At 47.5% G+C, this 12,188-nt stretch overlaps 1 protein-coding gene across 1 annotated transcript in view; it reads right to left on the reverse strand.

Moving 5' to 3' along the window:
• Positions 1–12,188, reverse strand: part of Cdh13 (cadherin 13) — a 1,034,078-nt gene that overhangs the window by 461,699 nt on the left and 560,191 nt on the right. Inside the window, exon 5 of the mRNA XM_021169677.3 lies at positions 5,086–5,238. Coding sequence (XP_021025336.1) covers positions 5,086–5,238 — 153 coding nt within the window. The remainder of the gene's footprint in view (positions 1–5,085; positions 5,239–12,188) is intronic.

Raw genomic sequence — 12,188 nt, forward strand, 5'->3', positions numbered from 1 at the left:
GAATGTGATCAGATGCCTCTTGTTCAACATGGTCACGCTTTTCCCAGCACGATAGAATGTATCTCCTCAAACTGCAAGTTAAAATAACCCATCTCTAAGTTGTCTTTGTCAGGTGCCTCTGCCACAACAACAAGCAAAGTCCTGCATAGAACATCAAGCTCATGTTTGTGACATTAAATGAGATAATCATGAATACTTGTGGTTGGGCCCTGGCATACTGTAAACGTTCGTGGAATGTTGGCACCGACATCTGTATAACAGGACATCTTGGAAACCCCTGTGGTCTTCGGCCAACATATTTATTATCAGTAAATGTAATAAACATTCTTTATAGGTCTGTGCATGTCAAGGACTCTAATGGCTTGAATGTAAAACGACCCCCTCAGACTGTAAGCCAGAACAAACCCTTCTACCCTTAAGTTGCTTCATGTGTTTCATCACAGCGACAAGGGAAGTAATTAACACAAGATCCTAATAGGCAGTCTAGAACACAGTAGGTATACAGGAAAGTCAGTTCCCATTTTTTTTCCAAACACTCCCCTCTCCTCTCACCCAGTCAGCTGTCCAACTCCTACTATGCAGACCTGGTCAAGGGTGACGCGTGCCTTTCACATTTATATCTGCTGTGCTTCCTGCCTTGGCTCATACCCCCCATGGAGACCACTCCAAGCCTCCCACCAGGACCCTCACTTGCCTAACTGACACTGTCTCCCACTCCATTCCTGTCCTCCCATATTGACAAATTAGCAGCCAGCAGATTCCATTCACAGTGAGAGAGAATCATTACCACCCGCTAATATTTTTATAGAATTTCATAAACTTGGTCATTCATGAATCATTTACAGTACTTTATTCCAATGAGGAGTTCACAAATCACTCAAACACTGGCAAAACGCATAATAATGAGTGATATTTCAGGAGCCTTTACATTAATATGTCAGCTCCCAAGACTGCAAGAGCTAAATTATCTTGCCAGGTGCCACTTCAGGTCAGAACCACAGGAAGCCCTTCTGGGCACTGGGGCCGGGGACTGTGGTAGGGTGCCAGTCAGTCGCAGAACGGGATGGAACTTAAGGGTCATTGATCCCACAGTCGGTCAGACTCTCTCTCAGCCCCATTTAGATAGGTCCTAGGAAAGAGGCCAAGGAACCTGGATCCAGTGTTGAAGTCTAGTTGGGGATAAAAGTGGGAAGAGCAGACTTAGAAGCAAGGCTTTGGAACCGTTGGGAAACTGGGATGGATCCTGGATCTAATACACACTGAGTCCTTGAGGAAGTTCGTAAGTAACACTGTTTCCTTTTCTCTTCCTTCCTCCCTTCTCTTTTTTCCCTCCTCCCTCCCTCCTTTCTCTCTCTCTCCCTCCCTCCCCCCTCTCTCTCTCCCTCCCTCCCTCTCTCCCTTCTTCCCTCCTCTTCCCCTCCCTCCCTCCCTCCCTCCCTCCCTCCCTCCCTCCCTCCTCCTCCTCATCTTCCTTCTTTCCAACTGAACAGTGTCCACACATGCTAGGCAGGCGCCTCTACCACTGAACTGTATCTCAGGCCTTCTTTCTAAGTTGTTATTTGAGACAGGATCTCGTTGGATTGTCCAGACTGGTTTTGAATTCACTCTGTGACTCTAACTGGCCTTCCACCTGAGATCCTTTCTGCCTCAGCCTCCTGGGTACCTAGGATGACAGGGGGCCTGCTCTGCTCCTTGTCCTTGGCAACTCTGCTTCTTCTGCCTCTTGTGTGAGACAGATAAGAGTGTGCACAGGGAGGGGGTCCAAGCTATCTGCAGTGCAGTGTTTAAAACTGGTAGCTTTTAGTACTGGTATTCATTTAGGGTCAGGGATGGCTGTATCTCCAGGAATGTCTTATTTGCCGGCCCCCTTGACTTCCATCAGTGCCTTCTGGTTGGATCTGGGGGAACTGTTGGCTCCCAGACACATGCTTTTGCACATGAACAGTGTTATTTAACTCCAAAACAAACAACAGCTATATTAGCGCAATTATGATGTCAACACACACGCCCACATACTCTCTCTGCTTTTGAAGCTTGGGAGAATAGAAGTGAAAGCCCGGGGGAAGTGGAGACTTAGGATGTGTGCTTCAAAGAAGCCACTCCGTTCCCAGGCACGCCGACTGTTACAACCAGAATGAACCTGGCCTCCATCTTCCAGACAGGAAGTCATTTCCCAAGAGAGTCTGAAATAGACAGGATATACACCATCCTTGTGTCTAAGGATAGCCTGACAAGAGTCACCTGTTCCTCCTCCGGGAGACAAGGAAACGGAAGGGAAGGGCTGAGGCATTGGGAGACAGAGCAGGAGAACCCAGGCTGCCATGGCGGTGCGGAGCAAAGACCCCTAAGAATGAAAGGGAACAGCTTTGCCATTCATCCATCCTTGTCCTCCTGGGACCACACCCCATGATGCTCAGCGGCAGGGGACCTGCATATGGCTGGAGACCCTACAACACACCACATGGCTACGATACAACCCAGAAGTTCTGGGAGAAGCCTTCAGCTGGAGTTTCTGAAACAATTAAACCACAGGTCATGGGTGACCTAATTCTGCCTGATAACCTGAGCCCTGAAGGCTGCTGTGACTGTCCCCCAAAGTTTCCCATCTTCACGGACGTTGTCACTGTACCTGGAGATAAAGATCACTGCCACCTGAGGTAGAAGCCCATACTGAAGTGGGCTGAGTGTGTGGCACCCAGAGTCTTCACCTGGGTCTCACAGGCTTCTAGCAGAATGATACTCTATAAACTAATCCTGGATCCCACAAACATCAACATGGCACTTCCTACTCGTTAATGTGTGCAGGCAGCATCTTGAAAGGCACCTCACTGACTCTCTCATTCCCCAGGTCTCGTAACCTAAGTTTCCAGGGTACAGGCACTCCTGGTAGACCTCATTCTCTTCATTTCATATCTCCTGTTTAATCCCCCAAATCCCTTTGATACTTCACGGAAGGACAGTGCAACCACAGCTCTTGTTTACATTAGACATCGTTGTGTTTGTCAGATGTCTGACACCAGGTCAAACGCGTTAGGAGACGGTAGAACTTAAAAACTTTCAGGAAGATGATGTGGCTTGAGAGAGGTCCTGATTCAGGAGTGTCTGCTACATGCTGGGCATTGTGCCAGGTGTTCACGGAAAGAACCCCATTTTGCCTTGTATGGAGAGGCACCTCCTAGTCTCTGTGCCTTGTGGAAGAAATAACAGCAAGATGAGAGAGGGTTGCCCTGGCTCGCATGGCTCAGGGAGAAACGTGACTGCTGAGATATGTGTGACAGAGTTGCTGTTTTTTAGTTTGTCTTTTTCTGATCCCTGAACTCTTAGTCACTGAGCTTAGAAACGATCAAACTCACCAGACCCCGCCTCGGTTCCTTGGTTTTGCAACATCACATATATCCCATGACAGGTTTGGGGAGAGAAGGTGGGGTCTTTCACAGACACAGGCCAAGTCCTCCCTGGTTATTGTCACAGCCTGTGGGCCTAGCATCAAAATTTTCCAACTGTCAGCCTTCCCATTGGTGCAAACAGCTCATCTTTGGTACACACTGACCAGTACTTTCTCCTGTTCATAAAAGGTTCAGAAAGCCCTTAAAAGAACTCAGAGGTATCCATCTTCCTGGGACCAAGACCCACAATGATTTGGGACATGGAACCTGCTAGCAGATAAGGACACCACAACACAACATGTGGCCAACAGCAGGTGCCTCCCGTGACCATGGTCTGACATTTCTTTACTGAAATTCACATAGAAAAAGGGCAAGAGAGCCACATGCAGAGTCCACAGCCTCAAATACAACAAGTAACCTTGATTTTCCTCCTTCCTCTTCCTTTTTTTTTTTTACATAATATTAATCGATGGAACCATTTGCATGTGACACCAACAGAATAGCACAAACTTGGGGGACAACCCACCAAGATGGAAATCCCAGCTGGCAACGGACAAGCGGTCCGTACTCACAAGTCAAATGCTATTTCCTCATTAGGAAATAAGGCGGTAATATAATTTACTTATCAGCTGTTCCCAGAATCGAATTACGGGAAACAAATTACATGCTTAAAACAAGTCCCCGGCACAGAGTGCATTCACAGAGGGTTTGTGGTTTGTGTACCTGCGGCCAGCAACCATAGCAATGGTGTGAATACTGCGGTTCCCAAGGAGACGCCCATTCTCAGCATCCATGACTTTTTCTGTATTTACTTTTTCAATCACATCTGGGTATTTAATTTTATACATTTCCTTGATTTTTTTTTTCTTTTACCATGGCTCTGAAGGCACACCTGTCCTAATGCGTGCAAACACTTCATAACAAGGACACCATATGTGTCTGTCTTCTGTCTCCTGTATCTTGTCTTGAATATTCCCATGTAACTACTCTGTTTCCACATGAGACTTCTTCATAGTTAGTTTATAGATTTGTGTTCTGTGTGTGTGTGTGTGTGTGTGCAGACAGTGCCTGTGGAGGTCAAGAGAGGGCATTGACTCCCCTTGAGCTGGACTTATGGGTGGGTGTGAGCTGCTCAATATGGGTTTTGGCAACTAAAGCCATGCAGCAAGTGCTGTTGACCACTGAGTTCCCACTCCACTCCGCTGCATCTTAAATGCTGCAGGAAGCTGCCTTCCTTGACACCCTGATGCCAGCACCCCTCCTGCAGTTCACTACTTAGCAATGCTCCACCCTCAGGACCACGGCCTACATTGTACAAAACTGCACTAACTCTTCCAGATTTCATCAGGATAAACGTCTAAAAGCAGGATTATCTTGTCTGAGGGTTTGTACTTATCACGGTGACTCGGAACACAGGCCTCTGAAAGCCAGGCTTGGCCTCAGGGTTTTGACCTCCCCCGAGGTGCCTCTGGTATCTGTCTCATTGGTCTCTAGAACCCAAAGAGTGACACAGGCCCCATGGCTCTGCTGATGAGCTAGGGGGCCCCTCACTGTTAGGCTCCACTTTTGTTTTCCCAGAAGCACCTCGAGCCACACTTTCTCAGGTTTGATGAGGCACAGAAATAATTGGCTCAGTGGGAAGAAATCACTCTGAAATCCATATCTCTATGCACAGGGTGAGCAGGCACCCAGGACTCACTTGATAAGTAGCGATCGTTTCTCTGTCCAGGGTCCGTGTCACAGAGACGCTGCCTGTGTTCTCATTGATTCTGAAAGTTCCTTTAGGGTCTTGATCCACTCCCTTCCCGGTGAGCCGGAACTTGGACCCTTCGGGTCTGTCGCTATCGACTACCTGTTCAGAGAGACAGAGTGACATTTAAGACAGTCTGAAAGGCATGGAGAGAACCCATCATAGTCATAGACACCCCAAACATACACACACACACACCATTTAAGACGGTCTGAAAGGCATGGAGAGAGCCTGCCATAGACACCCCCCCACACACACACATCCCTTGGGGACCAACCCACTAGTGTCAGGTGCCAGCACAAAGCTGCCTGATCAACCAAGATTAGCCAAAAGCAACCTTGCCCAAAATAGCATCATCATTGCTTAGCTTGGTTCATGCAAATGGTTACAACTTACAGCTGAGGAAGCTTAGCAATACTGGAAGCCCTGGGTAATGGAGCAAGGCGGGCAGGTGATGAGGAAACTTGCATTGTTTCTAATGGAGGAAGGAGATTTGGTTTTCTCTGCAAGGGTAAGTGTAGGAGTTGTTTATCTGCCACACACTGGGCAGGCACTGAGCAAGGTTTACACCTTTGCTGCTAGTGCTAGTGACCACGTGCCTCATGGCTCCCCTGGGTACCAGGCTCTGCTGAGCAACTCTTATGAACCTCTTTATACTTTTAAATGGTGCTTGGAATGGGACTTTTTTTTTAAAATCATCCTGAGTTTGTCTGTTTATATAATGGGTGGAACCACAGTGGTCTGCAAGGTGGCTGTGGTCCCTGCGCTTAAACAGATGAAAGTGAGATTCTAAACCACGTTGTCCATATCTCCAGACACCACTGTGCAGCACTGCTCTTTGTGACCATTGACCTTGGTCTGATATCCGAAGGCTAAGTTCAGAAATTAGAGGTAGAGGGAGGTTCTTGTGAGCACAAGGGGTAGTCAAGTCAGAAGCCGCAGACAGGTGGGGAAACACCTAGAAATTCCAGAAACGGGGAGTCTTGAGCACACTCTGAGCAGAGGAGAGTTGCAGGAAGGTAAGGGTTAAAATATGGAGGTCAAAATTTGGCGTGTGGAACTGCGCAGTTAAAGAGGGGACTGATGCTTGCACAGCTGTATCATATTCATCCGTATCTTATGTCGCTGTGCTATCTATCAGAGTTACCATTGTTAATCTGGTTATAACAAATGCAGTTTAAAGGCCATGAATGCGGGAGGCAAGGATAGAAGGCGGCGGATGTGCAGGCAGCTGTAACTACTTCAACCATGAGCAGGTGTCTATGTAAATCAGCACCCTCCAGGGGCCCTGCAAGAACCAAGCCTGCAATTCTGCACGCAGGCACTAGGTGGCAGTGGTGTCTAAGCTAGGATGAGCATCTTGGTGGGTGATGTGGGAGGACCGGTTGAGGTACATCAAAACAATTTCACAAGACAGGAAGGTTTTCTTGCATTTTCATTTTTATGATTTAAAAAAATGTTCTCTAATGAAATATACTTAAGGCTTTAATTAAACACCAATTATCTCTGTTTGAATTTTTAAGATTAATGGAAAATAGGATCAATAACAAGATGTATGATATTTTTTGATAAAAAGACATTTTAATTGCGATTTCACTGGAGTTAACTCATCTCAGGTCCTTTCCTGAGCCCCCATCCTCTGCTTAGAGGCCTCAGAAGGTCAAAGACCCCACGGTTTCTTGGTCTTCTGGTTGAGGCCAGGGTCCACCATATTGTCCAGTTGAGCAAATACATGCCTGTCTTCATGCAAACACGTTACAATCCTATCTTCAAACACAGGGTTTTGCCTCTGTTCCCAATTTCATCAGGTGGAAAGTGGGGACAATCACTATTTAGTTCTGGGGGGGTAGGGAGTGGGGAGGGAGGTTGAGGATTTAAAGAGACAGTATAGCTGGGTGTGGTGGCCGGGTCTATACTCATAGCCACACAGGGGCTGAGGCAGAAGGATCTCCAGTTCAAAGCTTGAATGTTCCAGAGTGATTTAGAGCCAGCTTGAGCACCTTGGTAAGACCCTATCACAAAATATAACATTACAAGGAGACTTAGGGGCTCGGGTGAGCAGGCCTGAAGGTTGTAAGGGAGGAAGAGCTGGCCTTGCTCATTGCCTGGACAACGCTGGAGAGCTGGCCCTGGTGGTACGTGTCCAGGAGAGCTGGCAAGCTAAGCAAACCCAGCCTCTACCCCATCACAGATCTAGGGCTTTGAGCTGGCCTACCCCAACAACCATCTCATCTATGAATTCCTGGTACATGTGAAGGGGCCAGTCCTGCAGATCCAAAGCTACTGGATCTTCATGACATCGGACAACAGCAGAATATCCTAGGAGAATCATGGTGAGGATCCAGTATTGATAGTGTAGCAGAAGCCAGAGGTCTCAAAACCAGGTCAATGATTCACTGCAATGAACATTTGCAAGTAGAAGCTGTTTGGGCAAAAGGGTATACTGTGTGACATACCACAACCTCCACCAATATATATTTAAAACAACCACATATATATGAAATATTAAATAAAATATTTAATATATAACATTTGTGTATTATATTTATATAATATTTATTATTAAATATATTAAATGCAAATAAAATAATAAAAAACAAATATATAAATATAAGTATATTAAATTTTAATATATTTTTAGTTTTCCTTTAGTGGGGAGGTTGCAAGGGCAGAGGGTGGATATGAAGGAACGAGGAATGGAGCATTATGGGAAATTCACAAAGAATCGATCAAAAAAATTAATAAAAAAGAGGGCTAGGGGTATACAGAATCCTTGCCTAACATGCTTGAGGCCTTAGGTTCAGTCCTCAGTACAAAACCCCCAAACTAAAGTGTAAACGAAGCACACAGACTGGGCGCTGATAAATCAGGGCTAACCACTGTAATTCCAAAAGCAATAATTGCAATAAAATCACGCTGTTGCTCATGGGTGAGACGGATCCCTCCAGGCATAAAAGGCTTCTTAGGCAGATAATAAAATTAAATCCATTTCTAAGGGAATAGACTGGCATTTTCAAGAAGTAAATTCAGACTTCTCTGGTCCTGGGAGTGATGGTCCTAGCACAGAAGACGGGCACAGCTGGGACCCTTGGGTGACCCCTATTTCTATCACTTGCCCTCCGATGTGCATTCAGATGTCCCCTTTCTGCCCCTCGCACACTCGAGACAGGTTCCCTTAACCTGGAAGACAGTCTGAGCCAATGAACACCGCCTCTGTGTCCCTCGACAGCTGCGGAGGCGACCCTTTGAGGTGGGGCCCTGTTTCCATGGGCCTGCCACACGCGGGCTGGGGTGAGGAGAGCACCCACCAGGAAGCGCCTTCTGTGCTCTCTGTTCTCTTCCCCATCCTCCTTTGTTCAGAGAGGATGGGGACACAGAACATTCGGGAAGAAGCCAAGCTCAATGTATCTCCCGGGGGCCGACATCTCTACAGCAGGCTGAACTCTAGACTTGGAAACTCTCCCGGGGGAGACTTTTCCTTGTACCCTTGTACCGACAAGGTCAGGGCCAATGCCTCCTTCTCTCTCAGAGAGCTTGAACCACTTGGCCTTATGGAGGCAGAGTTTCCAGAGAGAGAGGGCCCTGTTTAATGAGTGACTGCCCGTGGATCAAAAGGACTTATTCTCTAGGGTCAGGGCAAACCTCCAATGCTGGGCGCCAGCTTAGGATTGCTCAGTGTGCTTGCTCGCTCTCTCTCTCTCTCTCTCTCTCTCTCTCTCTCTCTCTCTCTCTCTCTCTCCCTCTCTCCCTCCCTCCCTCCCTCCCTCCCTCCCTCCTTCTCGCTTGTTCTCTCGATTGCTCTCTCTCTCTCTCTCTCTCTCTCTCTATCACTCTCTGTCACTCTTCCTCTCCTCTCTTTTCTCTTTCGCCTCTTCCCCTCCTTTTTTCTCTCCCCTTCCTTTCCTCTCCTCTTCAGAACCCAGCTCTTTAATCTATGCCTGGAGCCTGCCTCTAGTCCTCAGAGCTGTGTGTGTTGAAGGACACGGAGCCACACAGGACACCTGCCCACGTGGAGGGGCTCGTTCTATCAAGAAGAGCATCTTTTGAGCTATGGTACCTGGTAAGCGTCAGCATGTCCTGGACTAGAGGACATGCGAGTCTCCATGCCTCCTGGTCCTGCTTGCCTTGCTCCCTCATGGCCGAGCTACACACCCAATCAAGCCAGAGGTCCAAGCACCACTCTGTCTTCTGTGGACAGACTGCTGTCCCTGGCCCACACATTTCTCACTACTGCCTTTTGGAAGCTTCCTTTGAAACAGCCAGGTCTGTTTGCCACCTTCCATCTTAAATGTAACAATAGTGGAGATTCTTTCAGCCTGCTTCCCAGGAGATCAGTGAAGCGGAGTGGGCGCATCTCCAAGGCACAGCCACCCAGTTCCACCTGTGCCACAGGCAGTGGGGCTGAGAGGGGCTTGGAGAGAAAGCACGGGAATTGGGGACACTCTTTAGGGGAAACTGGGTGACTGTGCTGAGTTTCATCAGTTGACACTGCAGTCTACAAAACGCAGACTTGAGAGCCACAAGATTGAGCTACACAACAAATTTGCGGGGGTGGGGGTGGTGTAGGGAGAGAGGGGGAGAAAGAAACAAGAGAAAGAAAAAAAGAATTCTTTGTTTCAAAGTGAGTTTAGGATTTATAGTGTTGGCCTCCTCCTTGGTCTTTGCTGATACATCGATGAGGATGTTCAGGTCTCTGACCGAATTTGTGAAGCAATTTCCTCATGGTTGAAGTTTCCAATTTTAGAGAGAACTGAGTGTTGTGGAGTTGCCCTGGTGCTGTTTGTATTTTGATGGTAATTCTGCTTCCCCAAGAGGCGTGGATCACTTAAGTACTCAGGTGATTCCATGTGAACCTTCTCCCCATTTTAACTGGTCAAATAAGGGCTGTGATTAGGCAGGGGAAGGGAAAGGTAGGGCTGGAGGTTTTAGAGAGGGAGAAGAGAGGAAGGAGGAGGGGAGACAAGGAGATGAGGAGACAGAGGAAGATGGAGGAAGAGGAGGTGGAAGATGAAGCAAAACCAGGTGGCCTGGAGAAGCCACAAGTAACAAGAGATCTCATAGCTGGGGAATAGAGTAGTGTATGTAGTGGTCTATCTGCCCAATCTAGGTGTGCAGCTTATAAATATTATAATTGAGTTATATGTTTTTTACAAGGACATATTGGAGTTAGAGAATTACGACAACAGCTGAGAGCTTATGAGACTTAGGTTCTGAACAAACTTCACCTGGGGGAGCTGAGACTTAGAAGATGCACAGGACCCCTTCAGAAGGACAGAGAAAGAAAACTGGCAGCTCCAGGAGGCTGCTGACCAGCTGGGGGTTGCCCGGGGCAGGGAGGTGCCCAGAGGAGAGTCTCCAATGTGCCCAGCTGCCTGCAGTCCCGAGGACACCTCCAGGGGTCTACCTTTTGAGACTCACCACCCACCACCACTGGAGTGGCTTTTGGAGTTGCTGCTGCCTTATAAAGTCTGTGCTCCTTACCAACATTTCTCGGAGTCACCCTAGTAAACTCCCTGGCTCACCAAGGCTGCCTTTCAGGGTCATGACTGGTTTAAACAAAGGCTCATGTCTCTCCAGGAACAGCATCACAGAGCACCCAGCCCTTGCCTTCGAATCCTTGAGGAATGCTTGAGGTTTCAGGACCACCCAGCCTCATTGAGCAAGAGAGATACTTGGCCTGCTGTATAGTGGCTCTAAGTCATGGATGGGTGTTTGCAGCTCAAGAATTTCCAGATCGCCCTTATGGTGGTACACGGGGTTCCTTTAGTTCAGTCAGATGTGGCCTCCTGTGGCTCCCCCATCCCTCTGATTCAGTCCTTTGGCCAGAATCAACCCTGCAGGCCAGCCTCAGCAGCTGTTAACACCCATAACTGCAGAGCAGGTTTGCAATTAGCAGACTGTGCCATTACCCTTTGTAATTCAACACTTCTCTGCACAGCAGGGTTTTTGTTTTTTTCTCCTTCTGGAGTTAGAATGGGAAAAAGAGTTAATATGGGAAAGAATAAGGACCCCAGGTGCCAACTTGCTGGAAGGACCTATAAACTGCATTCAGAGTCCTGCTGTGTCCCTGGGGAAAGAGACTTCTGGCTGGCTGTACAGGTGGCAGAAGGGGGCTAGAACCAGGGTCCTGACATCAGAAACCAAAGGCCCCTCTGCATTTCCGTGTGAAGGTCCTTTCTTGTCACCATGTTCTGCTGCAAACAACCAGAGATATAGGTGTGTATTTAAGACACTGGCTTTTGGTGTGTGTGCATATGTGAGTTCGTTATGTCTGTGTATTTGTTCATGCATGTGGTTGTGTGTGTGTGAATGTCTTATGCCTGTGTGTGTTTATGCGTGTGGTTGTGTATATGTGAGTGTATGTGTGCATGTGTGTACATGTGTTATGCACTTGTGTGTTTATGCATGTGTTTTTGTGTGTGTGTGTGTGAGTGTATGTGTGTGAATGTGTGTGTGCATGTGTTATGCCTCTGTGTGTGTGTTGTTGTGCATGTGGTTGTGTGTGTGAGTGTATGTGAATGTGATGGTGTGCATGTGTTATGCCTGTGTGTTTTCATGCATGTGGTTGTATGTGAGTGAATGTGTGTGTGTGTTTATTTCTTTTCTTTTCTGTTTTGTCCTTTGAGACAAGATCTTACAGTATAGCTCCAGCTGACCTCTACCTTGCATCAATCCTCCTGCCTCTGCCTCTGAGGGCTTAAATTACAGGTGTCATTTAAGTGCTTACGTTACTGTGAGTATAAGTGGGTACATATATAACAGTTTGAAGAGGGACAATGTCAGGCTTACAGGAAGGCTGTGGAAAGAGCATACTGTTCCCATGTACCTGCCTGCAGTGCTGACTGCACTGAGGAGTGAACGATAATACTGTGTGTATCTGTGTGTGTGTGTGTATGTGTCTGTGTGTATGTGTGTGCCTGTGTGTGTGTGTATGTGCCTGTGTGTGTGTGTGTGTGTGTATGTGTGTGTTCAGAGTGTGCTCTGATGTGATTATCATCTCTCTTGAGATCGCAAATGCAGCACAGGGCATACCCCTCTCCCACTACTGCTTT

This window comes from Mus caroli, unplaced genomic scaffold (genome assembly GCF_978045245.1).
Source record: "Mus caroli unplaced genomic scaffold, Mus_caroli_1 scaffold_10, whole genome shotgun sequence".
Lineage (NCBI taxonomy): Eukaryota > Metazoa > Chordata > Mammalia > Rodentia > Muridae > Mus > Mus caroli.